This window comes from Cotesia glomerata, linkage group LG8 (genome assembly GCF_020080835.1).
Source record: "Cotesia glomerata isolate CgM1 linkage group LG8, MPM_Cglom_v2.3, whole genome shotgun sequence".
NCBI lineage: Eukaryota > Metazoa > Arthropoda > Insecta > Hymenoptera > Braconidae > Cotesia > Cotesia glomerata.
The window spans coordinates 2952141-2979705 of NC_058165.1; the positions used below are offsets into that span (position 1 = coordinate 2952141).

At 28.5% G+C, this 27565-nt stretch overlaps 1 protein-coding gene across 1 annotated transcript; it reads right to left on the bottom strand.

Annotated features, from left to right (window-relative positions):
* Nucleotides 1-2683: 2683 nt before the first annotated feature.
* LOC123270202 (sterol O-acyltransferase 1) lies at nt 2684-27359 on the bottom strand. Its single transcript, XM_044736149.1, has 9 exons — nt 26790-27359; nt 20048-20103; nt 16764-16891; nt 15547-15714; nt 11678-11826; nt 11434-11573; nt 11208-11368; nt 6117-6390; nt 2684-3262 (listed from the first exon to the last, which is right to left on the bottom strand). Exons 1-9 carry the CDS (start codon nt 26848-26850, stop codon nt 2738-2740), a joined length of 1662 nt encoding a protein of 553 aa, XP_044592084.1. The 5' UTR covers nt 26851-27359; the 3' UTR covers nt 2684-2737.
* Between the last annotated feature and the right edge of the window lie 206 nt (nt 27360-27565).

Consider the following 27565-nt stretch of genomic DNA (forward strand, 5'->3'; position numbering starts at 1 on the left):
TTGAAAAATGATATTATATTTTCTTAAATTTTTATATTTTTAAAGAAATAAACTCATCCTAATGTTACGCTCATCGAGACCTTCCATTTGAGTACCCACATAGTATTTTTTATATTTTTATATAAACGGTATTTGTGAAATATATAAATATATAAAATATATGAAAAATTGATGTGGGTACTCAAATGAAAGGACTCGATGAGTGTAACGTCGGGGTGAGCTCATATCTTTAAAAATCTCGTTAGCTAACAGGATACGTGGTAATTTCTTAATTATTGATATTTTTAAAGATGTAAGCTCATTCTGATGTTACACATATAAAGAGTTTTTATTGAGTACCCACATGGTATTTATTACATATTTTATATATAAGGTATTTGTGAAATATATAAATATATAAAATATATGAAAAATTGATGTGGGTACTCAAATGAAAGGTCTCGATGAGTGTAATGTCGGGGTGAGCTTATATCTTTAAAAATGTCAGTAGTTGACAAGATACAAGACCTTTTCTTAATTATTGATATTTTTAAAGATATAAACTCATCCTGACGTTACACTCATCAAGAGTTTTCATTTGAGTTCTCACATGCATTTTGATATATTTTTTATGTATACATATATATAAATATATGAAATATATGAAAAATTGATGTAGGTACTCAAATGAAAGGTCTCGATGAGTGTAACATCGGGATGAGCTTATATCTTTAAAAATGTCAATAGTTTAAACGATACAAGGTAATTTATTAATTATTAATATTGTTGAAGATGTAAGCTCATCCTGATGTTACGCTTATCGAGACCTTTCATTTGAGTACCCACATGGTATTTTTTATATATTTTATATATATGGTATTTGTGAAATATATAAATATATAATATATATATATATGAAAAATTGATGTGGGTACTCAAATGAAAGGTGTCGATGAGTGTAACATTGGGATGAGCTTATATCTTTTAAATTGTCAATAGTTCTCAAGATACAAGGTCATTTCTTAATTATTGACATTTTTAAAGATATAAGCTCATCTTGATGTTACATTTATCAAGAGCTTTCATTTGAGTACCCACATGGTATTTTTTATATATTTTATGTATATGGTATTTGTGAAATATATAAATATATAAAATATATGAAAAATTGATGTGGGTACTCAAATGAAAGGTCTCAATGAATGTAACATCGAGATGAGCTTATATCTTAAAAAATGTCAATAGTTTTCAAAATACAAGGTCATTTCTTAATTATCTATCTACAGACAGAGTATTTTCATATGCATTCTTTTAATAATATAGATTAAAACTTAAATTTTCTTTATACGCCCTTATAGCTTCTCTCTCAATTTTTTTTTCCTCAAATCTTTGTGTCTTAAATAATTTAAAAACAAATAGCAAAAAAAAAAATTTTGCGCTCTTTTACCTTTTCACACGCGATGTTATTACTATTAATTAACAATAAAATAGATAATTATTTTTTATTCCATCTAAAATTAAATATTAATTAATCTTTGTATACGTGACAAGCGTTGTCTGTTTTAAGACTAATCCATGACGTTATGTACTTTTAATGCTCGTGGATTGTAATGTACATGATCTAATTGTATTGTATATTAAATTTATTTATTTTTTTTTTTTTTGCGACTCTCGGAATTAATTTATTATTATTTTTTTCAATTTTTAATTAATTCAATATTTTCATTATTTTATTTTAATTAACTTAATTTCAATTTTTCAAAACGCGCTTCCTTTTTTTTTTAGTAATTATTAATTATTAATTATTGATCTAACATAAACTGCCTTACAATTTATACGTAGTTTAATTTTTGTAAATTTAAGTAATTTTTTTTGTGAAAATTTTTTGTGTACTAAATTTTGTGATTTGCAGTACAATTGTCGTAATCTCTTTTTTTTTAAGTATAAGTTTTAATTACCCGAAAATTAAATTTTTTTTTTTTATAAAATAATTTAAATATTTAAAAAAAAAATACTAAAGTTAATTAACACTAATAATTTTTAAATTATTTTATAGCCATAAAATTATTATAAAAAAAATTCCACATGTAAAAAAAATTAGTGGAAATTTTTTAAATAATTTTTTTTAAATATTTTATTTGTTTAAAAAATTAAAAAAAATTGTTAACTAACTTTAGTACCATTCAAAAAAAAAAAAAATAATTTGATAGTACTTGACGTAAAAAAAAAAAAAAATTGTTTATAATATAAATAAAAAAAAATTTCGTGGGTTCTTGCCAATAGAGCTTGTACAAAAAAAATGAAAATAATTATTAATAATTAAAAAAAAACTGCCTAGTTAATTAGGATCTGATTGACGAATTAATTAGTTATTAAAAAAATAAAAATAAAATTAATTAAAGTGTTATAAATGTAAATTAAACTTATATCTTCTAATTAAGAATAATATTAATTATAATAATAATAAATTATATTGTAAAAAAAAATTGGTTTATGTATACAATGTATATATGCATAATCCTGTTGTCTTATCATTAAATTAATGAATTATGACTTATGATTTATATAAAAATATATTAAATATTATATTTATCAAAAAATCGCTATAATAAATCTATATAAACTTGTTTTAAAAATAACATTATTTTTTTATTTAGCATAACAATTATAAATAAATTTTCTTTTTAATTACAAAAATTCTCGCGACTTAAACACATCACAAATAATTAAATTATGATTAAATAAACACAAAAAAAAATTAACCGAATTTTTTATACAACAATGTAAATAAAGTCAAAAAAGACAAAGTACTTATATACAAAACTAGATGATTTTCACCGTTTCCGCCGGAAAATCGGTCATAGCAAAGCCAACTTCTGGGCACGAAGGAATCCAAAAATTCGTCTTTTAATCCTGGACAATTAAGCCGAGCAAAATATTCCATGGTGTAGAAACTGACCATCATACCGGAGCCGGTTATCAGAGAGAACCACAGAAAAATGTTGCCGATTGCGCTCGACTCTTTTTTTGTTATCAAGACAAGAACGAATCCGAAGACTCCGAAAAATAAAAACATCACTGGGTAGAAAAATCGGAATACACATGCTAGTATGTACTCATGGACGACTGCCGATGTGAAAAACACGGAAAATGTCGCTATTAACTTGTTACCTGGAAACAATTTTTCGTAAAAGTCTCTGTAGATGTAAGTGTAGAGCCAGTCGTACACCACGATGTTCCAAGTTCGATAGTATTTGCCGTATGATACTGAAGTCCACCAGTCCTGAAAGTTTGAAAAAATTAGTTTTTATTTAATGTTGTACATTTTTGAAGATACAAGCTCATCTCGAAGTTGTACTCATCGAGACCTTTCATTTGAGTACTCACATGAATTTTTTTTATATTTGTGATATGGGTGATTCTCTGTAAGGACGTCTTAAATCTGTACAAAATTGTCCGACCAAATTATTTTTGATTATATTAGAAAAAAAATTAACAAGGGCTACAAAACTATCAGCTTAATCATAATAAATAAACAGCCGATTTAATTTTTGCTTTTTCGATATTTGTGTATATTTTGCCGTATAACATCACAGGGGACTGTTTACCAGAGGACTATTTTTTTTTATCAAATTGAGAAAAATCAAGCAACTATTTCAATGCATTCAACTTTTCAAGTTCTCAATCAATGTTTACATTAATTAGAATAATATTAAGACTTATGGATTCAATTTTATAAATAAATTATAAATAAAAATAGTTGCCAGGGAACTGAGTTTTGAAGTGGCCCAGACACATATTTCCAGCATAAGCGGTGCTGACACTAAATAAAATGCCGATAATCGCTAACAGCCCTATGGTTATTAACTCAAGGCTAGTTAGATCCTTATAAAGCTTACAAAAGGTAAAATAACACGCTGGATTTTTTTTTTGGCTTTGAACTTCTGGCAAGGGACTGATCTTTAAATGCCTGGGACAAACTTTGGTTTAATGAATTTAATGAAACAAATTAATTTTCGGTACTTTTTATTGAAGAAGATTGTTAGCTAACTAATTAAGTTTATAAACATTATCGACAAAATTTTATATTATGGACGAATAACTTAAAATTTAATCTTAAAGTTTTAATTTTGGGAATGGGACAGCCCAGAGGACTGTTATTTCGGTGGTTTACGAATTTATAGCAAAAAAACAAAAATTTATTTCATTTTAGTTTTCAATGCTCCAAATAGAAATGTTTTTTTACTTTCGTAATAAATTTTTTTTAGTAACAAAATAACAATTTTTCTAATAAAAAAATGCCTGGGACAGCAAAAAACATCCTTACAGAAAATCACCCATATATATAAAATATATGAAAAATTGATGTGGGTACTCAAATGAAAGGTCTTGATAAGAGGAATATCGGGATGAGCTTATATCTTTGAAAATGCCAATAATTAAGAAATTACATTGTATCCTGTAAACTAATGATATTTTTAAAAATATAAGCTCATCCCGATGTTACCCTTATTGAGACCTTTCATTTGAGTACCCACATGAATTTTTCATATATTTTACAAATATTATATATATCAAATATATAAAATATATGAAAAATTGATGTGGGTACTCAAATGAAAGGTCTTGATAAGAGGAATATCGGGATGAGCTTATATCTTTGAAAATGCCAATAATTAAGGAATTACATTGCATCTTGTAAACTAATGATATTTTTAAAAATATAAGCTCATCCCGATGTTACCCTTATTGAGACCTTTCATTTGAGTACCCATATGAATTTTTCATATATTTTACAAATATTATATATATCAAATATATAAAATATATGAGAAATTGATGTGGGTACTCAAATGAAAGGTCTTGATAAGAGGAATATCGGGATGAGCTTATATCTTTGAAAATGCCAATAATTAAGAAATTACATTGCATCTTGTAAACTAATGATATTTTTAAAAATATAAGCTCATCCCGATGTTACCCTTATTGAGACCTTTCATTTGAGTACCCATATGAATTTTTCATATATTTTACAAATATTATATATATCAAATATATAAAATATATGAAAAATTGATGTGGGTACTCAAATGAAAGGTCTTGATAAGAGGAATATCGGGATGAGCTTATATCTTTGAAAATGCCAATAATTAAGGAATTACATTGCATCTTGTAATCTAATGATATTTTTAAAAATATAAGCTCATCCCGATGTTACCCTTATTGAGACCTTTCATTTGAGTACCCATATGAATTTTTCATATATTTTACAAATATTATATATATCAAATGTATAAAATATATGAAAAATTGATGTAGGTACTCAAATGAAAGGTCTCAATGACTGTGACATCAGGATGAGCTTATATCTTTAAAAATGTTAATAATTAAGAAATTACATTGTATTTTGTCAACTGATGATATTTTTAAAGATATAAGCTCATCCCGATGTTATACTTATCGAGACCTTTCATCTGAGTACCCACATGAATTTTATGTATATTTTATATATTTCACAAATATCATATATATATATATATATATATCAAATATATAAAATATATGAAAAATTGATGTAGGTACTCAAATGAAAGGTCTCAATGACTGTAACATCAGGATGAGCTTATATCTTTAAAAATGTTAATAATTAAGAAATTACATTGTATTTTGTCAACTGATGATATTTTTAAAGATATAAGCTCATCCCAATGTTATACTTATCGAGACCTTTCATTTGAGTACCCACATGAATTTTATGTATATTTTATATATTTCACAAATATCATATATATATATCAAATATATAAAATATATGAAAAAATCATATAGGTACTCAAATAAAAGGTCTCAGTGAGTGTAACATCAGGATGAGCTTATATCTTTAAAAATATTAATAATTAAGAAATTACATTGTATTTTGTAAACTATCTATGATATTTTTAAAGATATAAGCTCATCTCGATGTTACATTTATCAAGACCTTTCATTTGAGTACCCACATGATTTTTTTCATATATGTTGTATATTTCACAAATATCATATATATTAAATATATAAAAAATGCATGCGAAATGCAGGTACTCAAATGAACGGTCTCGATGAGTATAACATTGTCGCGTGGTTTCTTTAAATTTTACCTGGTAAAACAATCTGTCCCCAAAGCGCGTCAACTCAGCGCATCCATTCATCCAAGCATGGAGCAAACAGTAAAATCCACAGAGGTATATTATTGTTCCTGGTAATGTAGTGCTTATTATCCGTGATGAAAATGTGTGCAAATTAAATGGTTCACGACCAAAGTCTTTGTAAGCTGGAAGAACGTAGCGCTCGAACATCAATGATACAAATAATATTGCAAAGACAGCTTCTAGAAAATATTTTGTAGCTACACGCCATCTGATTTTTTCAGTTCTGTAATTTTAAAAGCAATTGTTGAGTTTCAAGATTAACATGATCGAATGTTGAAAATTCAGGTTTTAGATGCGCTAGAACGGTTCTGCGCATACGTTGTCCGGGAACTTTGGTCATTTACTTTGAGGGAAAATCCTTAATTATGAATAATTTTGATGAAAAACAGGAGAAATTTTCTCATGATTATTAAGATTCTTATTATAATAAGTATTATAATGATAAAACGAAAACTTCGTTAAATAAAAATGTGCACGTCTAGAGTATAGCAAAGATCAATCATGAATTTTTTATTAATTTTATTTGATATTCAATTATTATTTTGTCGGGTATTGTGCTGCTTTTGCTTTTGTTGTTTTTGTGATTGAAATTATACTTGCTCGATATTTTGGACGTCTTAGACAGTTATTAGTGCAAAGAGGTTACTAATTATACTTCGTTTGGATGTTGATTGTTGTTAATTATTGACTAGTGTGTTTTCAAATTTACAGTGAATCTTTTTTACAATAGAATAAATTTATTAAAGTGAAACTTTTATTCTATCGCCCCAAAATTTTTCGTCCATCTATCGCATGTCGCATTACCCGGCCGTGGAGTGGGGATAAAGTGAAAGGCTCACGGCAGAGCAGCCAAGGCCAATATGGCGGCACCCATAGCTCGTATCAGCTAACCGTGTAGCATTTATATTCAAATGCAATGTAAGACGTTCTTTACTCCCTAAAAAAACAAAAGGATCAAAAATGATTCTTCATGTACTGAACTTTCATAAGAGGTAGAATTTGAGAAAATTTTAAATATTAATAGTTCAATACTTTAAATACTTTTTAATCCTTTTGTTTAATCAAGGCTTATTTTCATTACTACAGAATATTAGTTACATTTATAAACTACGAGACTCATGGCGAAAATAAAGTCATTGATAGAATAATTGAATTGAAAGGTAGATCTCGATAAAATTCATAGTTAAAAAAATTATATCAAACAATAAATTATCAGTGAAAAATCACAATTAATTTTCAATCAAACCACCGTTAGTTTTATTACACAGACTAATAAAACCGGTCTACCAAAAACTGGCAGAAATTGAAATTCTTATAATCTTAATAAGATCATCATTCGGTAAAAATTTGATAGATCAAATTAAAGACGCAATTTTATCAATCATAAGATAAGTTTTGAAGAAATAATAAGATATCTTATTTCAATTAAATGTTCTTCAAAAATGACAAGACAGAAAATGCAACTTTCACTATTTTCAGAAAAATTCAAATGGCTACACGGAAAAAACAACATTTAACTGGTTTCCATGTTAGATGGAACCTAGTTCCATCTATAGTGAAAAAATGTACAGATGGTAACTACTTCTATGTAGATTGTGGTGGAGACAATCTTCGTTTAACTCAGTTCAATCCGAGATGGGACTCAACGTAAAAATGCTTACCGTAAGATGGACGGTGTGGCTTAATGTATATAGAATAAGCGAAAGGAAATTTAGTATAGACCGGATAGCTCAAATGGTAGAGTAGCCGACATGTCTTCGGAAGGTTCTGGGTTCGAATCCTAGTCCGAGCTATCTAATAATCCGAACAAAAACAGTTTCACTGTAAAAAAATCGCGCCAAGTCCACGCTCATAAGACTATTAAAAAAAAAAAATTTGTTTTTTTCTTTACAAAAATATATAAAATAAAAAAATTAAAAAATCCAAGTAACCGATATGATTGTTTATGATTTTCGGAAATTAAAAAAAATTTTGTTATAAATTTAAAAATTAAAAAAAAAATTTGGAACGTATTTAGTGTGCGCAGTTGCAAAATATTTTACTTTTAATAAAATTCGTAAAATCTATTTACTAGGACTTAAAAAAAATTGAAATACACAATGACGCACACCAAGTACGTTCCAAAATTTTTTTCTTAATTTTTAAATTTATAACACAATTTTTTTTAATTTCCAAAAATCATAAACAATCATATCGGTTACTTGGATTTTTTTATTTTATATATTTTTGTAAAGAAAAAAACAAATTTTTTTTTCTTAATAGTCTTATGAACGTGGACTTGGCGCGATTTTTTTACAGTGAAACTGTTTTTGTTCGGATTTTAGTATTTTTTGTAATTATAATAAAAATTTACTACAGTTTATGTAAAAATAATTCCAGCGCACCCTGGCGGGTGTAGATGCAAGCTGTGAAATATCTTTTTTTAACTGTAGTTTCTCATCTAATAAAGGATTACTATGCATTCTCGAATTATTTAGTCTGTGGCAGATCACTTTGCTCATCGAAAAAAAGTCAGGATCGAAATTTTTGCGTTGCTATAGTTTGTGCGGATTAAATTTAATAATTTCAAGTAGATTAATTGTTATAAGTGAATATAATTAATTAATAACAGTCAAATAAAGTATGAATTACTGTTATAATATACAATTTAGGAATAAAAAGTACCGTAGAATTAAATAAAATTTTGCAACCTCAAAATACCGTTCTGCTTACAGTAAACACAGTCGGTAGTCTGGCGCTCCGTTTACAGCAGATTTGAACGGAACTTGGCGCCAGATTCTACCGAATCTGTGGATTTTTTCTCGCATATTCTATAAACTCACATTAAGATGATCCTCTCCACATTCCTTTCTCAATCCTTTCCTACCAATATCCTGTTACGTGAATGTGGAACGCTTCATGTAATAATTACCGTAACTCCTATTCTTTCCCGCTTCACAGCATTATTTATATTTGTATAATCTCAGTTCAACGATGATTGTCCCTACTACAATCTACATAGAAGTAGTGACCATCTGTACATTTTTTCACTATAGATGGAACTAGGTTCCATCCGACATGGAAACCAGTTAAATGTTGTTTTTTCCGTGTATTATTTCTAAACTTATTGACCAACTTAACTCATCTTTGAACTTATTTGAGATAATCGTCTGAGAAATATGTGTACTAAATTTCATTAAGATTCATTAATAACTATAAGCACAATCGCGGCAACATCCCCTGGGCTGACATGACCCTTTTCATTTACCAATTACCAAGTTAGGATTAAAAACGCAATTTTAATACCCTAAATTGATTAATTTTCTGAAAATTTTGAGTTGAATGTCAACAATCCAAAAAAAGTTTCACTTGCATCGTGGTTTCATAAAACCACACAATATTTTTTTGTTAATCTGTCTATTTTTATTTTAATCTTATTGGAAATTATTTTATACTTTTAAGTTTGTTTTTTTATTAAAACTCTGTTCTATTATCCTGACCAGGATCTTCAGGATTACAGAGTTTTTATATTCAAAGACACGGTAGTGCCTTGTGCCAAGTACTAAGGCGTGTACTAAGTTATGCATAGCTCAATCCATGAATCAAGAATATAACTAAGGTTAAGTTAAGATCTACTAGAGAGTATTGTTCGTTTTTCAATTTAAAACAATTATGATTTAAAAAAACTGAATACACGCTTTAATAAATAATCAAACTTACATGCAGAAAATAATTTTTAAAAAGTTTAAAATAAAAATAGAGGGCTTAACAAAAAAAAAAATTTACTTTATTGTTCAAAAGCGTAATGTGCTTTTTGAGGTATTTTCACAATGGCTCCACTTTAACAAATAAATAAGATATGTTGTATATTTTTTTTAAATGTACTATAAATAATTCTGTGATAAATTAGAAGTCCAACTTTAGAGTTAAATAAAAGAAAATGCAATTGTTGAAATTTTTTGTGATTAAAAATTTTTAAATATATTATTATAAATAGAAATTGGTTGATTTTAATTGAAGCTCGAATTTCTGATAAATTGAAGGGTAGAATTTCATTGGAATAAAAGTAATTTAGTAATGAGAGTAAAAATAGGGCAAGAATTTATTTTGCGACAAGAAGATTCTTCGGAACGTCTCCAGCGTTATTCGGTAAGTCTAATTGTTTATTTAATTCAAGAAAATAACATTGATTTTGAATAATAATTTTTCTCACCTCCGGGCGGAAAACGTCAATTTTCCTCCCGCTGCGCTAAACGAAAATGCCGCTTTCCGCCTCCGTCGAGGAGAAAAATAGTATACACACCACGGGCAGTAAATAAGAAAGCCTCAGATCACATGTTTATTGACCTCGGCTTCGCCTCGGACAACAATTACATGTGATCTGAGACATTTCTTATTTTACTGCCCTAGGTGTGTAATATACTATTTTGTGCTTGTGCAAAGCTTCTCGTGTATAAGTTTTTCAATGTTAAATTTCAAAAAATGATTCATTTAACATGTTTTTATAATGAATTAAATAGTATATTACACTACAAGGGCCGAAAGTTGAATTTTCGGCCCTGCGTGTCATTATGCCCGAGGCGAAGCCGAGTATAGTGTATACGATTTTTCTTCATAGCGGGTCGAAAGTACGTTATTAATTTTATTTTTTTTAACTTTAAATGTTGATGAGTATGTTTTGATGCTTACCACGACATTTGCGGCACGAGCGAAGCGAGTGCTGCTGGTCGTGGGGGCAGGCATCAAATACATTTAAAGAGAAAAAAAAAATACTTTTTCTCACCTCCGGGCGGAAAGCGTCAATTTTCCTCCCGCTGCGCTAAACGAAAATGCCGCTTTCCGCCTCCGTCGAGGAGAAAAATAGTATACACACCACGGGCAGTAAATAAGAAAGCCTCAGATCACATGTTTATTGACCTCGGCTTCGCCTCGGACAACAATTACATGTGATCTGAGACATTTCTTATTTGACTGCCCTAGATGTGTAATATACTATTTTTCTATAATAATTCTTTAAAAAACGGTTAGTAATTTTACGCAATAAATAATCTTAATAATTACCTTGGATAATTATCTTGATAAATCAAAGTCGGTGCAAACATAAAGTACGAAAATTTATTGAATTTTGGAATAAGATCTCCACTTCCGTCATTTAATTTACGATTCAATACTGATGGAACAGTGCTTCGAACAAAGGCATGAATTTTCATAATCATGCGGACCTGAAATTCAATTGTTACATTTTCAATCAATTCCCAGGCAAAAAGAAAGAATTTTAATTACTCACCTGTTCCATTAAAACGATGGTAGCAGAAGGAGGCGGAAGCTGGGATTTTAAGGTTATGTGTGCCGGCAGAACTAAGAACGTTAGTTGATATGCAACAAATAGCAAGAACCACGTGTAATCCCAAATTTTTAACTGAAATGCTGTAAAAAAATAATTGAATTTAATAAATTACGTATATAATTAAGAGAACAAGGAAAATTTTGTTTCCGGCATATTGATATGATAAAAAAAAAAACAGACTTACATTTTGGTGATAATTTAATTCGTTGATGAGCATAAAAATTGTAGAAATAATACACACTATAAGATGAAGCCTCCATAAAACACCACATTTTTATAACAGTTGTCATTTTTCCGAATCCCAATTTTATCGTAAAGAATCCGAGGCTTAGACTGAAGAAAAATAATTAATGATAACCCTGATTCAGAAAGATGATTTGAAATGATTACTTTCATTTTAATTGTATATCTATATGGGTGATTCTCTGTAAGGATGTCTTAAATCTATACAAAATTATCTGACCAAATTATTTTTGATTTTATTAGAAAAAAAATTAACAAGGGCTACAAAACTATCAGCTTAATCATAATAAATAAACAGCCAAATTAATTTTTCTTCCTAATTATTTTCTTGACACAAGAAATTTCACTTATTCCAACAAAATTAATTCCCTTGCTTCAAGAAATACGTGTCTTGATCCAAGACAATTTATTTAAATCAAGAAAATTTTCTTGTTTTGAGAAAATTTCTCTCTTGTTCCAAAAAATTAAGTTCTTGACAGAAGTAAATTTTCTTGTCTTGAGAAAATTTTTCTTTTGCTTCAAAAAATTAAATATCTTAATAATAAATAATCATTAATATTTTTATTGAGGAACATGTCAAATGGGAAGATCAAATAATATTGAATCATTTTTTTTCATTCATTATTAATAATTTTTATAATTCTTATAGTTCATGTACTGGTAATAGTTGTGATGAAAAAGAAAATATGCAATAATTAATTAAAAATAGTTGACAAATTACTCGAAATAATTAAAATTTTGATAAAATTAATGATTTTAATGTATTTGAGTAATCAAAAATTAATAAAAATAAGACTATTCAATTGAATTAATTTAATTTTAAAAAGTTACTATTATTTTTGTCTATTTAGATGAAGTCGATGCCCGCCCCCGACCAGCCGCACTCGCTTCGCTCGTGCCGCAAATGTCGGGCGGGCATCGACAACGTACTAAGAACATTTAACTGTAACGTTAATTGATTTGTAAGTCAGCGTACTTTCGGCCGAAAATAAAGAAAAATAGTATACACCACACGGGCAGAAAGTTTGAGAGCCCTGAACTGCGCGCCATGATGCCCTCGGCTTCGCCTCGGGCATCATGGCGCACAGTGCAGGAATCTCAAACTTTCTGCCCTTGTAGTGTAATATACTATTTCTGCCCTCCGGCCGGAAAGTGGCAACTTTCTGGCCGCTGCGCTAAACAAAGTTGCCACATTCCGGCTACGTCGAGCAGAAAAATAGTATACACACCTTGGCCAGTAAATAAGAAAGCCTCAGATCACATGTTTGTCAACCTCGGCTTCGCCTCGGCCAACAATTACATGTGATCTGAGACTTTTCTTATTTTACTGGCCTAGGTATGTAATATACTATTTGTTTTTCCGATCTATGTGTTTCTTTTGCCATATAACATCACCATTAATATTCCCAGTGTTTGATTATTGTTGTGCGGCTTACTGCAATATTACTAATGACTCGCAAATGCGATTACAGCGCAAAATGAATTGCTGTGTTCGCTATATCTATAAAATTGCGAGGGCTGAACACATTACTCCGTACTTTAAGAGGCTGGGTTGGTTAAAGCTGAGTGACAGAAGAAACTACTTTATAGCATGCCTCTTTTACAAAGAAATATATTTAAATTATCGTCAGCTATTTAAATGTCACTTAGAATCTTTGCCTAATTGTTGTATGTATGATAACTCGTTTCTTATTCGTGGTATACGTATCTAGAATGCGCTGCCAGCTGAAATTACAAAAGCCGAAAGTTTCGAAATATTCCGTAGACTGTGCTATGATTATTATTTCCAAAATTATTGATCTGCTATATTGAACGTTTATTACTGCTATTGAAGGTTGTTGAGCTTTGTATAACACAAGTATTATTTATAAGCATGATTAACATGTTATTACTGTTAATTACTATATTTATTTTGATTTTATTTTTATGTATCTAAAACTCTGTACATCATACACTAATTATAAATGTATATTTGATGATGGTTCTGAGGGAGCCTAGGCTCCAGAATCCAATAAAATTATTATCTATCTATCTATCTATCACAAGGGACTGTTTACCAGGGGACTGTTTTTTTTAACTTCCCGCTAAGAAAATTGAAAATTTTTAAAAATCGGGAAGTTATTGGTTTTACCCCGTTTTTCGAAAATCGAGTTTTCATCAGATCTCGACGTTTTGAGGTCCTAGGAAGCTTTCCTGACTATTCCCGCGAGGATGTCACTATGTCTGTATGTATGTGTGTGTGTGTACGTATGTAAACCTCTTATAACTTTTGAACGGTTGAACCGATTTTATCGCGGTTGGTGCCATTCGAAAGGGCTTCGCCAAACTTAGATTTCCTGTTAATTTGAACCGATTCGGACCGATAGATTTTGAGAAATTTGGAGAAATCTAAAAAAAAGTAGGAAAAAAAATTTTTTCTGAAGTGGTTTTTTTGGGATAACTTTTAAACGGCTCAACCGATCGATTCCAAAAACTAATCAGCTCTCAACCTTGAAAAACCACGTCGATCGCCACCAATTCGGTCAAAATCGGTTGATTCGTTCGAGAGATATCGTGAACGAAAGAAAACCGAAAAAAGTGTTTTTTCAGAGTTACTCCTAAATTTCTAGTTTGACCAATTAAAACTTAGAAATTATTTATAAGGCTTAAAAAACTACGTAGAATGCCGCCAACCGCGTAAAAATCGGTTCATTCATTTAAAAGTTATTGCGGTATGAACATTCAAAAAATAGTGTTCTATGAAACTTCTATCAGACTTTTGAGCTCAAAGAGCTCAAAAGCATAGAAAAGGTATCTTTTTGAGCTCGGAGCGCTTAAAACAACACACAGATTGTACTTTTGAGCTCGAAGAGTTCAAAAAAGCGGCCAAGTATTAACGGAATTAGCGGGAAGTTGCAGGGATGGCCTTTAGGGTCAACCGTTTTCCTAATTTTTTTTTATCAAATTGAGAAAAATCAAGCAAACTATTTCAATTCATTCAACTTTTCAAGTTCTCAATGAATGTTTACATTAATTAGAATAATATTAAGACTTATAGATCGAATTTTATAAATAAATTATAAATAAAAATAGTTGCCAGGGGACTGAGTTTTCAAGTGGCCCAGACATATATTTCCAGCACAAACGGTGCTTTGACACTAAATAAAATGCCGATAAAGCGCTAACAGCCCTATGGTTATTAACTCAAGGCTAGTTAGGTCCTTATAAACCTTACAAAAGGTAAAATAACACGCTGGATTTTTTTTTGGCTTTGAACTTCTGGCAGGGGACTGTTCTTAAAATGCCTGGGACAAACCTTGGTTTAATGAATTTAATGGAACAAATTAATTTTCGGTACTTTTTATTGAAGAAGATTGTTAGTTATCTAATTAAGTTTATGAACATTATGGACCAAATTATATCGCGTGCCTAAAGGTAAAATGACTTATAAGAATTTATGCGTCCTTTTATCTTTAAGCACGCGATATATTATGGACGAATAACTTAAAATTTAATCTTAAAGTTTTAATTTTGGAAATGAGACAGCCCAAGGGACCGTTATTTCGGTGGTTTACGAATTTATAGCAAAAAAACCAAAATTTATTTCATTTTAGTTTTCAATGCTCCGAATAGAAATGTTTTTTTACTTTCGTAATAAATTTTTTTTAGTAACAAAATAACAATTTTTCTAATAAAAAAAAGCCTGGGACAGCGAAAAACATCCTTACAGAGAATCACCCATATATAGTATTCAAATCCGATGCTTTTAAATCATTTCAAATTAGATTTCTCAATCAGGAAAATTGAAAATTTTTTTTATACTGTACTTACGATCCATTTTGAAGAATGTCATAAACAGCTGTGTTCAAAAACGCAATCAAGAACAATGCTACGAAAAAATTGTAAATTGTTTTGACATGCTTAATTTCATTAAAGAGATCAGTGAGTGTCGAGTTACGCGTTTCGAAAACTTTTTTTCTCAAAACATGCTTCAATTTTCTGCAAAAAAAAATATATATTACAAAAAAGCATTCACGCTAGAACCCTCGCGGTTTTGATAATGCCGTAAAAATACCGTAATTTTTCGGCATTTATGCTCATGCCGTATATTTACCGTTATAATTCGGTAATAATGCGGTTAAACTATAGTTGTTTTGGCCAGTTTTTATACTGTAGTTATCCAGTATATATACTGCACTTATGCTGTACAGTTACCAAAAATATACTATACAATTACCGCATCAATGCCCAAATTTTACCCAAAAAATTCCAAATAATTACCGTAATAATATAGTAATTTTGCCGAATATTTTCTGACATAATGGACAATTATTAAAGATTTAGTTTTATTTTTAGTTCACTTCTATGTTAGAAATGAATAAAATGAAAAATTTCAAATTTTGCTTTTTATTCTCCATCGCTACTTTGCAAAAACAAATACTATTTTTGAATAAAAAATATGTAGAATATTATTTTTTAATTAGGTATTTAGCGATAATTAATATAAAATAATACATATGTTAAGTAAATATATTCTAATTTTAATTTCAATTTTTAATTTCTCACTTAGAAAATTGCAAATTTTCTAAAATCGAAAAGTTATATTGTTTCACATCTATAATTATATTATTTAATTTTAAATGTGCTTATCGTAAGATGGACCGTGTGGCTTAATGTATATAGAATAAGCAAAAAAACAATATGGTATAGACCGGGTAGCTCAAATGGTAGAGTAGCCGACATGTCCCCAGGAGGTTCTGGGTTCGAATCCCAGTCCGAGCGTTATTTAATTTGACACCATTTTTTAAATATGGTTTTAATACAGTCATTTTACTGCCTTATTACCGTAAATATGCCGCATTTTCAGCGTAAATGTATCGCATTTTTACGGTAAATGTTCCGTAATTTTTCGATAAAAAAACTGACCAAAACAACCGAAAAAATGCTGAAAAAATACCGCAATAATACTGTATAATTGCAACATTTTTTCGGCATTTACAAAACCGCTAGGGAAGCGTGTAAGTATAGAAGATTGTTATTTAACATACTTGTGATCGTTGGGAGAATTATTTGTTCCATTTTTGTGGTTCTTCGTGTCATCTTTTTCAATATTTTCTATTTTTTGGAACTCTGACATTTTGAGATCAGTTGAATTTCCGTATTTTAAATGTTTTCTCTGTAAAATTAAATATTATTAGAAATTAATTAAAAATAATACCTTAAAAACTAATAATTCAAGTTGAAGAATATTTTGGTGCTTTAATTAGTTAATTTAAAGACTTTCATTCGTAAAATTTAATGGTAAAGATAAATTACTACCCCGCATGAAAAAGCTATATATCCTTCATCATATACAAAAAATTATATTTTACATATATAAAAATATATGTGATTATATAAGGACCCATATGCAAAATTTTGCCGTTTCATATATACAATAATGATATATGTAGTATTATGTATTGATGTTATACTCATAACATATATTTCAATTATATTTTCAGCAATATATGATTAAATATATCGTACATATTATAATCAACACTATATTATAAATAGTATAAGAACAATGTATTTTTCAGTATAATTTAAAATATACTTTAAATTATATGTTCAATATAATTTTAATATTGGCATTGGTACCAAAATTACAATAGATAGATAGATAGATAGATAGATAGATATATTTATTTATGCCAAAGCCTTAACTGGCCAGATGGCAAAAGAAAAGTTTACATTATATTAAAATATTTTACATATTTGATGCTTAATTTAACGATATTTTATAACTTAATAAATACTTAACTTAATGTATATTTTGACAGAGTAAAAAGAAGAATATAATTTAACAATACAGATTGAAGAATAACTTAAGATTTAAGTAACATTTTTGTTTGATTACATAGTTTTTGATGATTTAACTGAATTTAACAGACAATTTTTAAATATCAAGTTCGAAGAGGTAATGAAAGATTTTATTCTTAAAAATATCAATACTAGGCGCTTTGACTAGATCCTCTGACAACTCTTCCCAAAGACGAATGCAGCTAACAACAAAAGAAGATTCATAAACAGTCGAGGTAAAATTTGGTACTTTAAAATTTATAAAATTTCTTTTTGCTGCCAGTCTTTCAGAGCGTCTAGTATCTAAGTCTTCAATAAATAACTCACGCAAGTAAAGAGGTTTGCCTATGCTTAACAGTTTATAAAAGTAACATGCTAAGAAATAGATTCGACGTTTACTTATGGATAGCCATCCAAGCTCACGCCTAAATGGTGTAATATGCTCGTCCCGCTTTAGGTTGTAAATAAAACGAATTGCTGAGTTTAGTGCACGCTGCAGCTTAGAATTGTCCTTGGCAGTTGTGTTTGTTAAAACAATAGAGCAATAATCAATAAGTGGTAATATCGTTGCTGAGATAAATAACCTCCTAATATCTTTAGTGTAAATATTTTTCTTTACTTTAAGGGTATATAAAGCAGAGTTTATTTTGCTTACAGTTTTCGAGACGTGTAAATTCCAAGATAAATTATTAAATAAATAAAGACCCAGACACTTGGTTGATTCGATATAAGGTAGCGATATTCCGTCGGTTACTATTTGAGGTATGATATCACTCTGTAGATTTTTCAATTTACAATAGAATGCTGAGGCCAAATAATTCTCTGAAAAAAAGTTATAAAAAAAAAGAAAATATTTCGTGATGTGTTACTAATTTACTGAAATTCAGATTTGCTTCGACCGTAAACTCGATTGACCAAGTTACTCTTGAAACTTAAGATATACGACAAACTATTAATTTTTTTTTTTTTTATTAATCTTTCCGTTTTGACCTATTTCGACATATCATAAATATCTGGTATTATGTATGGTATTTTATAATACAATAATATATATTGCCATATAAAAGCGGCATGATGGCCGAGCGGACAAAGTCATTATCCCGTTAGTTCGTTCGTGCATCATGTCGTGAGGCGAGGGTTCGAGCCCCGACGGTTGTTCGAATAGTTCCAACACCAACCGTCGGAGATCGCTCCGGTAGCCGACTGTACTGACATGGGTTTTCTCTGTAGTTTCCCCATCGCCACTATTCCAAAAACCGATAGAAAGGGGTGAGTAATAGGGTAATTACAGTACAGAAGCACAAGTCGGTCCACAGCCGCATTGAGAATAGAATTATGTGCGAAATGATATGTTGATTATAAAAAGCGGAGAACATGTTGATAATAAAAAGTGGAGAACATGTTGATTATAAAAAGAGCGGAGAACATATTGATAATAAAAGAGTTGAAAGATTGTGTTGATAATATAGAGCGGAGCGTATGTTAATAATAAAGAGTTGAAAAAGACTATATGCGGAGAAGCTGAGACAATTAGCCTTGTAAAAACCAGAAAACGGTATACAAGTAAAACTCATAATAATAATATATATTGCCATATAATTGAAATTTTATAAACGAAAGTATACAGTAATAATCTATCTCAACATATATTTTACGAAAAATATATTTATCTATTATATAGTTTTCTATATAAGTAATTTTTATATAATAATAGTATATTTTATAACATATACTAAGTAATATACGGCACTAATATATTTGAACTTATATTGAATCAAATATATCTTCATTATATTAACAAAACATTTATTATTTCATATATATAATTTTGCCGCTATATATGATCACATATTCCCCCTATAACTTTCCATATATGTTCAGCCATATATAGTTTTTTCATGCGGGACCACTAAAAATTTTTAGTCTGATAAGTTTAATTATATAGTGATCTTTATTTTATAAATTTTATTATATTTTATACACCGAATTACATCGCAATTCGCAATAAGAGACTTACTATTCCTTTAAAGAATTAAATAAAAAAAAATTTGACTGAATTAATAGATTTTTTGGCAAGTTACAATGTTTACAAGCTTCATACTTGACAGACGGGCAAATTTTTTAAGTTATTTTGATGTTTTGACTCTATGAATTTCCTTAATTAGAATAATTATAATAATCGCATTGAAGAAAAAAAAAAATTAAATGGTTTTAAATTATTTTACTGAGCTCTTATAATTATTGCTAATAATCTGGGTAATTTTCATTCATCAATAGAATTTTTAAATATTTATTGTTATCATTTCTTCAATGAAATATCTTTGACCCGACCGTTAGATGTTAGATAACATTATCATCAACTAAAGACGGGAAATAATATTTTGCTGAGCTTAGCAATTAAATAACTATTTTTATTGATGATGATTCTCATCTTTTGAAGTATTTATAAATTTATCGATTTATTGAAAGTTACTTTTTTAAATTTTACCTTTTTAGAATAGTTGCTCTGTTCCGTAGTCATTTTTGATAATTTGTCTGTTTTACCTGAAACATTATAAAATAAATAATAATTATAATTATAAAATAAATGCAATGATTTCGCTGTAAGTTATTGAGCCGCTGATGAATAATAATTGTAAACATAAACAGAGATTTTATATTTATAATCTTCAACACAAAGAATTGACTTGTTAATCCGAAGTTTAAACTTACATTTATTTTTATTAACTTATAATTTGCTAAGTAAATATTTTAATAAAGACTCACTTTGGCAAAATGTACTAGATATATGATAATAATCTCTTTATCAATAATCATTCTGTTAAGTGTTACGTCCGAATTTCGGAACGTAAATTATTTATAATTTATTTTTGGTCCAAGCCGAAGCCTCTAGACCGGGACTCAGAAGGGATGTAAAGATAATACTGTCGTAATAATTATATAAATTTAATATTTAAACTACACGGAGAAAAAAGTATTGCTATTGTACACAGAAAGAATGGTTCACTTGAACCAAGAAAATATTTTTCTTGCTAATTATTTTCTTGGGCGAAAAAAAATTTTTTTTTGACACAAGAAATTTCACTTATCCCAACAAAATTAATTCTCTTGCTTCAAGAAATACGTATCTTGATCCAAGACAATTTATTTAAATCAAGAAAATTTTCTTGTTTTGAGAAAATTTTTCTCTTGCTCCAAAAAATTAAGTTCTTGACAGAAGTAAATTTTCTTGTCTTGAGAAAATTTTTCTCTTGCTCCAAAAAATTAAATATCTCGATAATAAATTTTCATTAATATTTTTATTGACGAACATGTCAAATGGGAAGATCAAATAATATTGAACCATTTTCTTTCATTCAATATGTATAATTGCGTGCTAAAATAATCTAAAATGAATATCAATTATTCAAGAGAAAAATTTTCTCAAGGTGAGAAAATTTTTTTCTCAGCTGAAGTAGGTGGCGCTGCTTCCCTAAAGTATCTAAAAATCTTGATCCAATATAAAAATTTATTGTATCAAGTATTTATGAAAATTTGAATTAAGAAAAATTACTTCCACCAAGAATAGAATTTCAAGAAAAGTTTTTACTTCGGCCAAGACAACTTCGGTCTTCCTTCGGGCACCCGAAAATTTACTTGAGCCAAGAATTTTATTCTCCAGTCAAGAAATTTTTTTTTCTGTGTAGCGATCCAGCGGATCGTGAACGTAGTATTGTGATTAGCTCAAAACAGTATTGTCATTTTCAAAATATTATAACCTGATATACTCTATACTTCCGATTCTTATATTAACTTTTCATGGTATGTGAATATGTCAAAACTTATTGCGATCATAAAGAAACGTTTCCTTACTACGGCGAAACGGATCGTAATTATCACGATCCACGGCGCCTTCAGCGCCACCACGCATAACCAACTCCGAAACTTCCCTCGCGGTTTTTGAAATACCGTAAATTTTCGGTATTAATGCGTTTACCATAAATTAACCATTATAATTCTGAAATAATAGGGGAAGGACGGGCAAAATGGATATGTTAATTTGAAAATGAAATAACAAATACACAGTAAAAAATTTTTCGTCATTGTGTAAAGTGTAAAAATGTTTGTGTAGAATTTAACATTTTAGTGTGTAGAAATTAACATTTTAGTATGTTGATTCAATACAATAGAGTGTTGATTCAACACAAATTGTGTAAAAAAAATCATCAACACAAATTTTTGTGTTAAATTTGACGAAAAATTTTTTACTGTGTATATATTACAATCATATCCATTCTTAACTTTGGCTAATAATTTTTTGGGTAATTGAAGTTTATAATTAAAGTAAAATAAAAATAATAACAAAGAAATTCTTCTTCGAAATTAAAAAAAAAAAAAAAGTCAACATTATCCGTTTTGCCCTACCAGGGCGGGCAAAATGAATACTCAGGTCGCGTAAAACGAATACTGATTGGAAAATACATTTCAATCAAAACAATCGTCGCAAAAATATCAACCGCGTCCTGAATATGAAGAAAAAAAATCAAATCTGCATCGTCCTTAACAACATTAAACTAAGTACTGTATACTTACGATTTAAAATTTTTTTTTTTTCCTAAATTTCAATATTTATAAAAAAAATTCCCACAAGTATGCAAAACCAATGCTTTATCGATAACGGTAAGTGTAGTTACATAATAGATTGATAGATTGCTGTCTAAAATGTTTCTATCGACCGACCAGCGATTTAAAACGATTATTCATTTTACCCGCCCTCTCCGTCTTGCCCGATCGTCCCCTACGGTATTTCTGTGGTTATTTTGGCCAGTTTTTTTACTATAGTTATACAGCATTTCTACCGTACTTTTGCTGCAAAGTTCAGAAATAATACGATAAAATTACCGTAAAACTCTAGAACTTTTACCGTAAAAAAATGTCAACTCTGTGTTGGCAGCCAGAGACTCTCCCTCTACGCTATCCGAGGTAAACTAAGACCCATATCCTTTAACATTTACATAAACTCGGAGTCTAGCGCTGCACTGACAGAAGGATTTATTTGTATTAAATAATATTTGTTAATAGTTAACAAATCATTTATTAGAGACCACCTTTTAGTTTTAAACAAATATTTCTTTGTATTTAAAATGATTTGTTTATATTTAATAAATCTGATACTCATTTATTAAATATTAATAAATCTTTTTAAATACTAAAAAATATTTGTTAAGGACTAACAAATGGCTTCTATTAAATGATTTGTTAAATATTAACAAATCTTTTTAACTATAAACAAATCCTTCTATCAGTGTGTGCATGGCCATCACACACTAATTGAGAAACATTCCAATTCAACTATTGTAAAATTTGCTATAGTTCTATTGGAAAGATACAGAGGCAGCACTGGAAATTTTCATCTCTTACTTTTTACAATAGTAATATCGTATTTTTTCATGAATAAATAGTATTTTTTCTTCTAAAATATTTGACAATTAATAGTAATAAAAGTATAGTCCAGTTTTACAATAGTTGTATCGTAAATTTTCCCAGAAATTTTTTCCCGTGTATAATTTTAAATAAATAAACTCTCAAACCTTGAATTCCGCTTAACGTGACCGCAGAATTTGACTGGCTGATATTATTTATCTTTCAAACTACTTCGGTAAAACTATTATTGTCAAACACTGATTCTATTTTTAAATATACCTTAAATTCAAGTGAACAATCCACCGAATTTTACAAGAAATTTCGGCGATCCGCACTTGACGAGTTTTGGAGGACAAAGAGGATGAGTTCATGCGAGGATCTCCGGGCCTCGAAAGTTTGAGCGTTTAAAAATTACAATTTGGGGGAAAACAGTAACCAATTAGTGGCCTATTTTCCTCGGCTTCTATCCTCTCTTTCGGGTTTTCCGAAGATGTTCGTCTAAACTCCCCTCTTTAGGCCCAGAGGGTACACTATCCCTCTCTCTCTAACTTATAGACTATATGTGTACCTATGTATCGGTGTACGTGTAAGCACATTTACCTGCACACAAGTACATGTTCCTTATTTAACTAAATCTCTTATTTTATTTATAACTATTACTTATTTATTTATTAATTAATTTATTTATTTTAATATTTATTGATAATAATATTCATTATCAATAATTAATTATTAATCTTTTATATTTATTTAAAATTTTCTAATGTTTAATTATTATTATTCCTTAACGAATTATTTAAATTAATTTTTGAACATTATTTTATTAATTATTATTTGAACATTATTTTATTAATTTATGCCAATTGTTCATTATTATTTAAAATATTATTTTATCTTAAGAATTATTTTCCCAAAAGTATTTCATTATTTATTATAATTGGAGCATTTTTTTATCAGTTAAAATATTATTTAATCTTTTATTTTATTTTTCATGAATACTCCATTGTTATTTAATATTTAGAGTTTTATTTTATTTATTTTTTTCCTAAGTTTATCTTATTTAAAAATTATTTTAAAACTTTCCCAAGCCTGGTCTGTGACGCTATTTAAGGAAGTTCGAGCGAATCTAATATAAAAAAATTAGGAAAACGGTTGACCCTGAAGCCATCCCTGCAACTTCCCGCTAATTCCATACTTAGGCGCTTAAAATTGCACCAATGACGTTTTTGAGCTCTTCGAGCTCAAAAATACAATTTATGGGTTATTTAGAGCTCTCCAAGCTCAAAGAGATTGTTTTCCTATGCTTTTGAGCTCTTCGAGCTCAAAAGTCTGATAGGGATTTGATGACACTATTTTTTGAATTTTTAAACCGCAATAACTTTTGAATAAATAAACCGATTTTCACGTGGTTGGTAGCATTCGACGCAGTTTTTCAAGCCTCACGAAGAATCTCAAATTTTGAATTGATCGCGCTAGAAATTTTGGAGTTATTCTGAAAAAACACTTTTTTCGGTTTTCTTTCGTTCACGATATCTCTCGAACGAATCAACCGATTTTGACCGGACTGGTGGCGATCGACATGGTTTTTTGAGGTTAAGAGCTGATTAGTTTTTGGAATTGAACCATCAAGCCGTTTAAAAGTTATTCCAAAAAAATCATATTTGAAAAAATTTTTTTTTTCAGTTTTTTTAAGATTTCTCTAAATCTATTGATCTGAATCGGTCCAAATAGTTTTACAAATCTAAGTTTGGCCAAGCCCTTTCGAATGGCACCAACCGCGATGCAATCGGTCAAGCCGTTCAAAAGTTATAAGCGGTTCACATACTTTCACACACACACACACATACAGACACCGTGACAACCTCGCAGGGATAGTCAGGGAAGCTTCCTGTGACCTTCAAACGTCGAGATCTGATGAAAACTCGGTTTTTGCAAAACGGGGTGAAAACAATAACTTCCCGATTTTTGAAAATCTTCGATTTTCGTAGCGGGAAGTTAAAATAATTTCCAACTTTGAGCTTTGAAATTAAATATACGTATAAATAAATACGTCATTTATCTAATCCAAAAATTTAAAAAAGATTCACCGTTTAGTTACTTAGATATTAAATTTTTAAAATCACATATTTTATCTCCTCATACACGGGCTCTTATGGCGGACAAACGTTTTGTCGAGACTTTAATTATTTTTTCAATATTAACCTCCCAACTTTAACGGATAAAAAACTATACACAAGAAACTTGGATTATTGCAAAATATAAAAACAATTTAATAATAATACATTACCGATATAATTTTTGAAATATTTAAAGTCAAATTTTATGTTTGTAACTGGTTTATCGTCAGCCATTTATTCGAATAAAGATTTGACAACATCGCGTCAACAGCTGAGAAAAAACAAAAGGATAGAAATATCGTTACAGAGAGAGAAATGTTTAACTCACACACTCATCCACGTCTCAGTTATGGGTATAATCAAGCGCGCTATTGCCAAATCTGTTTATTTATTCCGGCAAGTAATAAATACCAAAGTCATTTTATTACTTTACTTTATTGAATAAGTGAAAATTATCAATTATTAAATTGTTTAAATTATTTTAAATTAAAATAAAGAATTTTGACGGATATTGGGAAAACTAAAATTTAACAAAAATTTTAACACTATTTTGACTCATTAGTTACGCTCGAACTTCCTTAACTGAGGGCAATAGTACTCCCTTTATATTTGTGTACTTGGGATTTTTTTTATCTCTAAACACACTAGGATCAGGTCATGTTCGGGAAAATTTTCGAGAGACCGGACGATACGAGATACTTAATGCGTTTCTCGTTTAATGTTTCTTGAATTTTATGCTTTAAATAAACTAAAATTAAAAAAAAAATGTATTTTAAAAATGCATTTAAAAAAACGTTCATTGTAAGCCACGACATAACATAAGTTATATTTTTAATGTAAAAGATATGAAGATAAATATTTATGTTGTTGGTATTAAAATAGTCTAAATAAGAAATAACCCGTGAGAATTTGAATATAAAGAATGCGAAAATATTTATCGATTTGTTAAAAATTTCGCAGAAATTTTTAAACTAATAAATTAAAAAAAAAACAAATTACTTCATTTAAAAAAAAAACATTATATATTTAAGAATTCAAGAATTTAAAAAAAAAATAGTTTTTTCATTAAAAATAAAAAAATTATTTATACAAAATTAAAATCAAAATTTTTAGTTAATTTTTACAGATACGATAAAATTAATAAGGAATTTTTTTTATAGAAAATTAAATTTCCTAAAATAAATTGTTAAATAAAATCACACTAAAAAAAAAAAAATTAATTTAAATCAATACAAAAAATTTTTGCATTAAATAAAATTTATTTAAAACAAAAAAAAATTTCTTAGTTTCAAAATTTTTCAATTTAAATCAACAAAATAAAATTTTTTTCGCGATTCAAGTTAATTTTTTTTTCTATGCATAAAATTCTTAAAAAAAAAAATTTTTTTCTTAATCTTCAAATTTTATTCTTTAAAATAAATTCTAATTAAAATATTCCTTTTTTTACCTTCATTTTTATACTTAATAAATAAAGCTAAAAATAATTAATCCTACCAAAAAAATTTCTTAGTTTCAAAATTTTTCAATTCAAATCTAATAAATAAAATTTTTTCCTGATTCAAGTTAATTTTTTTTCTATGCATAAAATTCATTAGAAAAAAAATTTTTTTTTAATCCTCAAATTTTATTTTTTAAAATAAATTCCAATTGAAACATTCCTTTTTTACGTTTATTATTAAACTTACTAAATAATTTAAAAAAATTTCTTACCAAAAGCCAAAAATTCCTGGAACTGAATCTCCTCTCGGTGGCAATCTTCCACTTCTTCCATAACAATAAAAATAACAAATAAAATAACTCGGAGCTAAATAGATCAAGCGGCTCATTCAACACTCGATAGAATAAAACTCAGCGAGCTCTGTCAATCACCAAGCTAAAGCCAACAATCATTATCGCAAAACGAGGACACAATTTTCACTGACCTCATCCTGCACCTTCCCCTCGAGATATTTATCGCCCACTAAATCCCCAGATCATAATAACAAAAAAAAAAACCAAATAAACATCGAAACCTCGAAGCTAAAATATCTTCTTCCGCACTAAAATTTCCTCAACTAATTAAATTATTAACAGAAAATCTAGTCAGCTAATCATCAATTATTAAATAGATTACACTTCAAAGTTCAGAATAAATTATACATAGCAAATATTTATCGGTACACTTGCACTCAAGTTATCTCTAGGATTAGCGTCTTAAATTTAAGTACAAGTACGCACGAACTTAAAATTTACTTATCGCTAATTCAATGTCAAATTATATAATTATCTTGCAATTGATTATAATTATTAATAATAATTATTAATACTTAATAAATAAAAATTATAAATTTTAAGTGTAATTATTTTTAAACTGCACAGTTTTAACTTTGGGGACTAATATTGGACTAGTACGATTAACGATAACTAAAACTCACTTGATGCTTTATTTCCCTCTCTTCGCTTCCTTATCTTCTTATATTTCTTCTATACCTTCTTCGTTTTTATTC

Excerpts from the sequence above, each read along its gene's own strand:
- LOC123270202 (XM_044736149.1), bottom strand. The coding sequence starts at position 26,850 with ATGGAAGAAGTGGAAGATTGCCACCGAGAGGAGATTCAGTTCCAGGAA. Across the intron at positions 16,892-20,047 it reads AGAGCAACTATTCTAAAAAG|AGAAAACATTTAAAATACGG; the intron begins GTAAAATTTAAA and ends TTAATTTTACAG. Across the intron at positions 6,391-11,207 it reads TATCAAGATAATTATCCAAG|AACTGAAAAAATCAGATGGC; the intron begins GTAATTATTAAG and ends TTAAAATTACAG.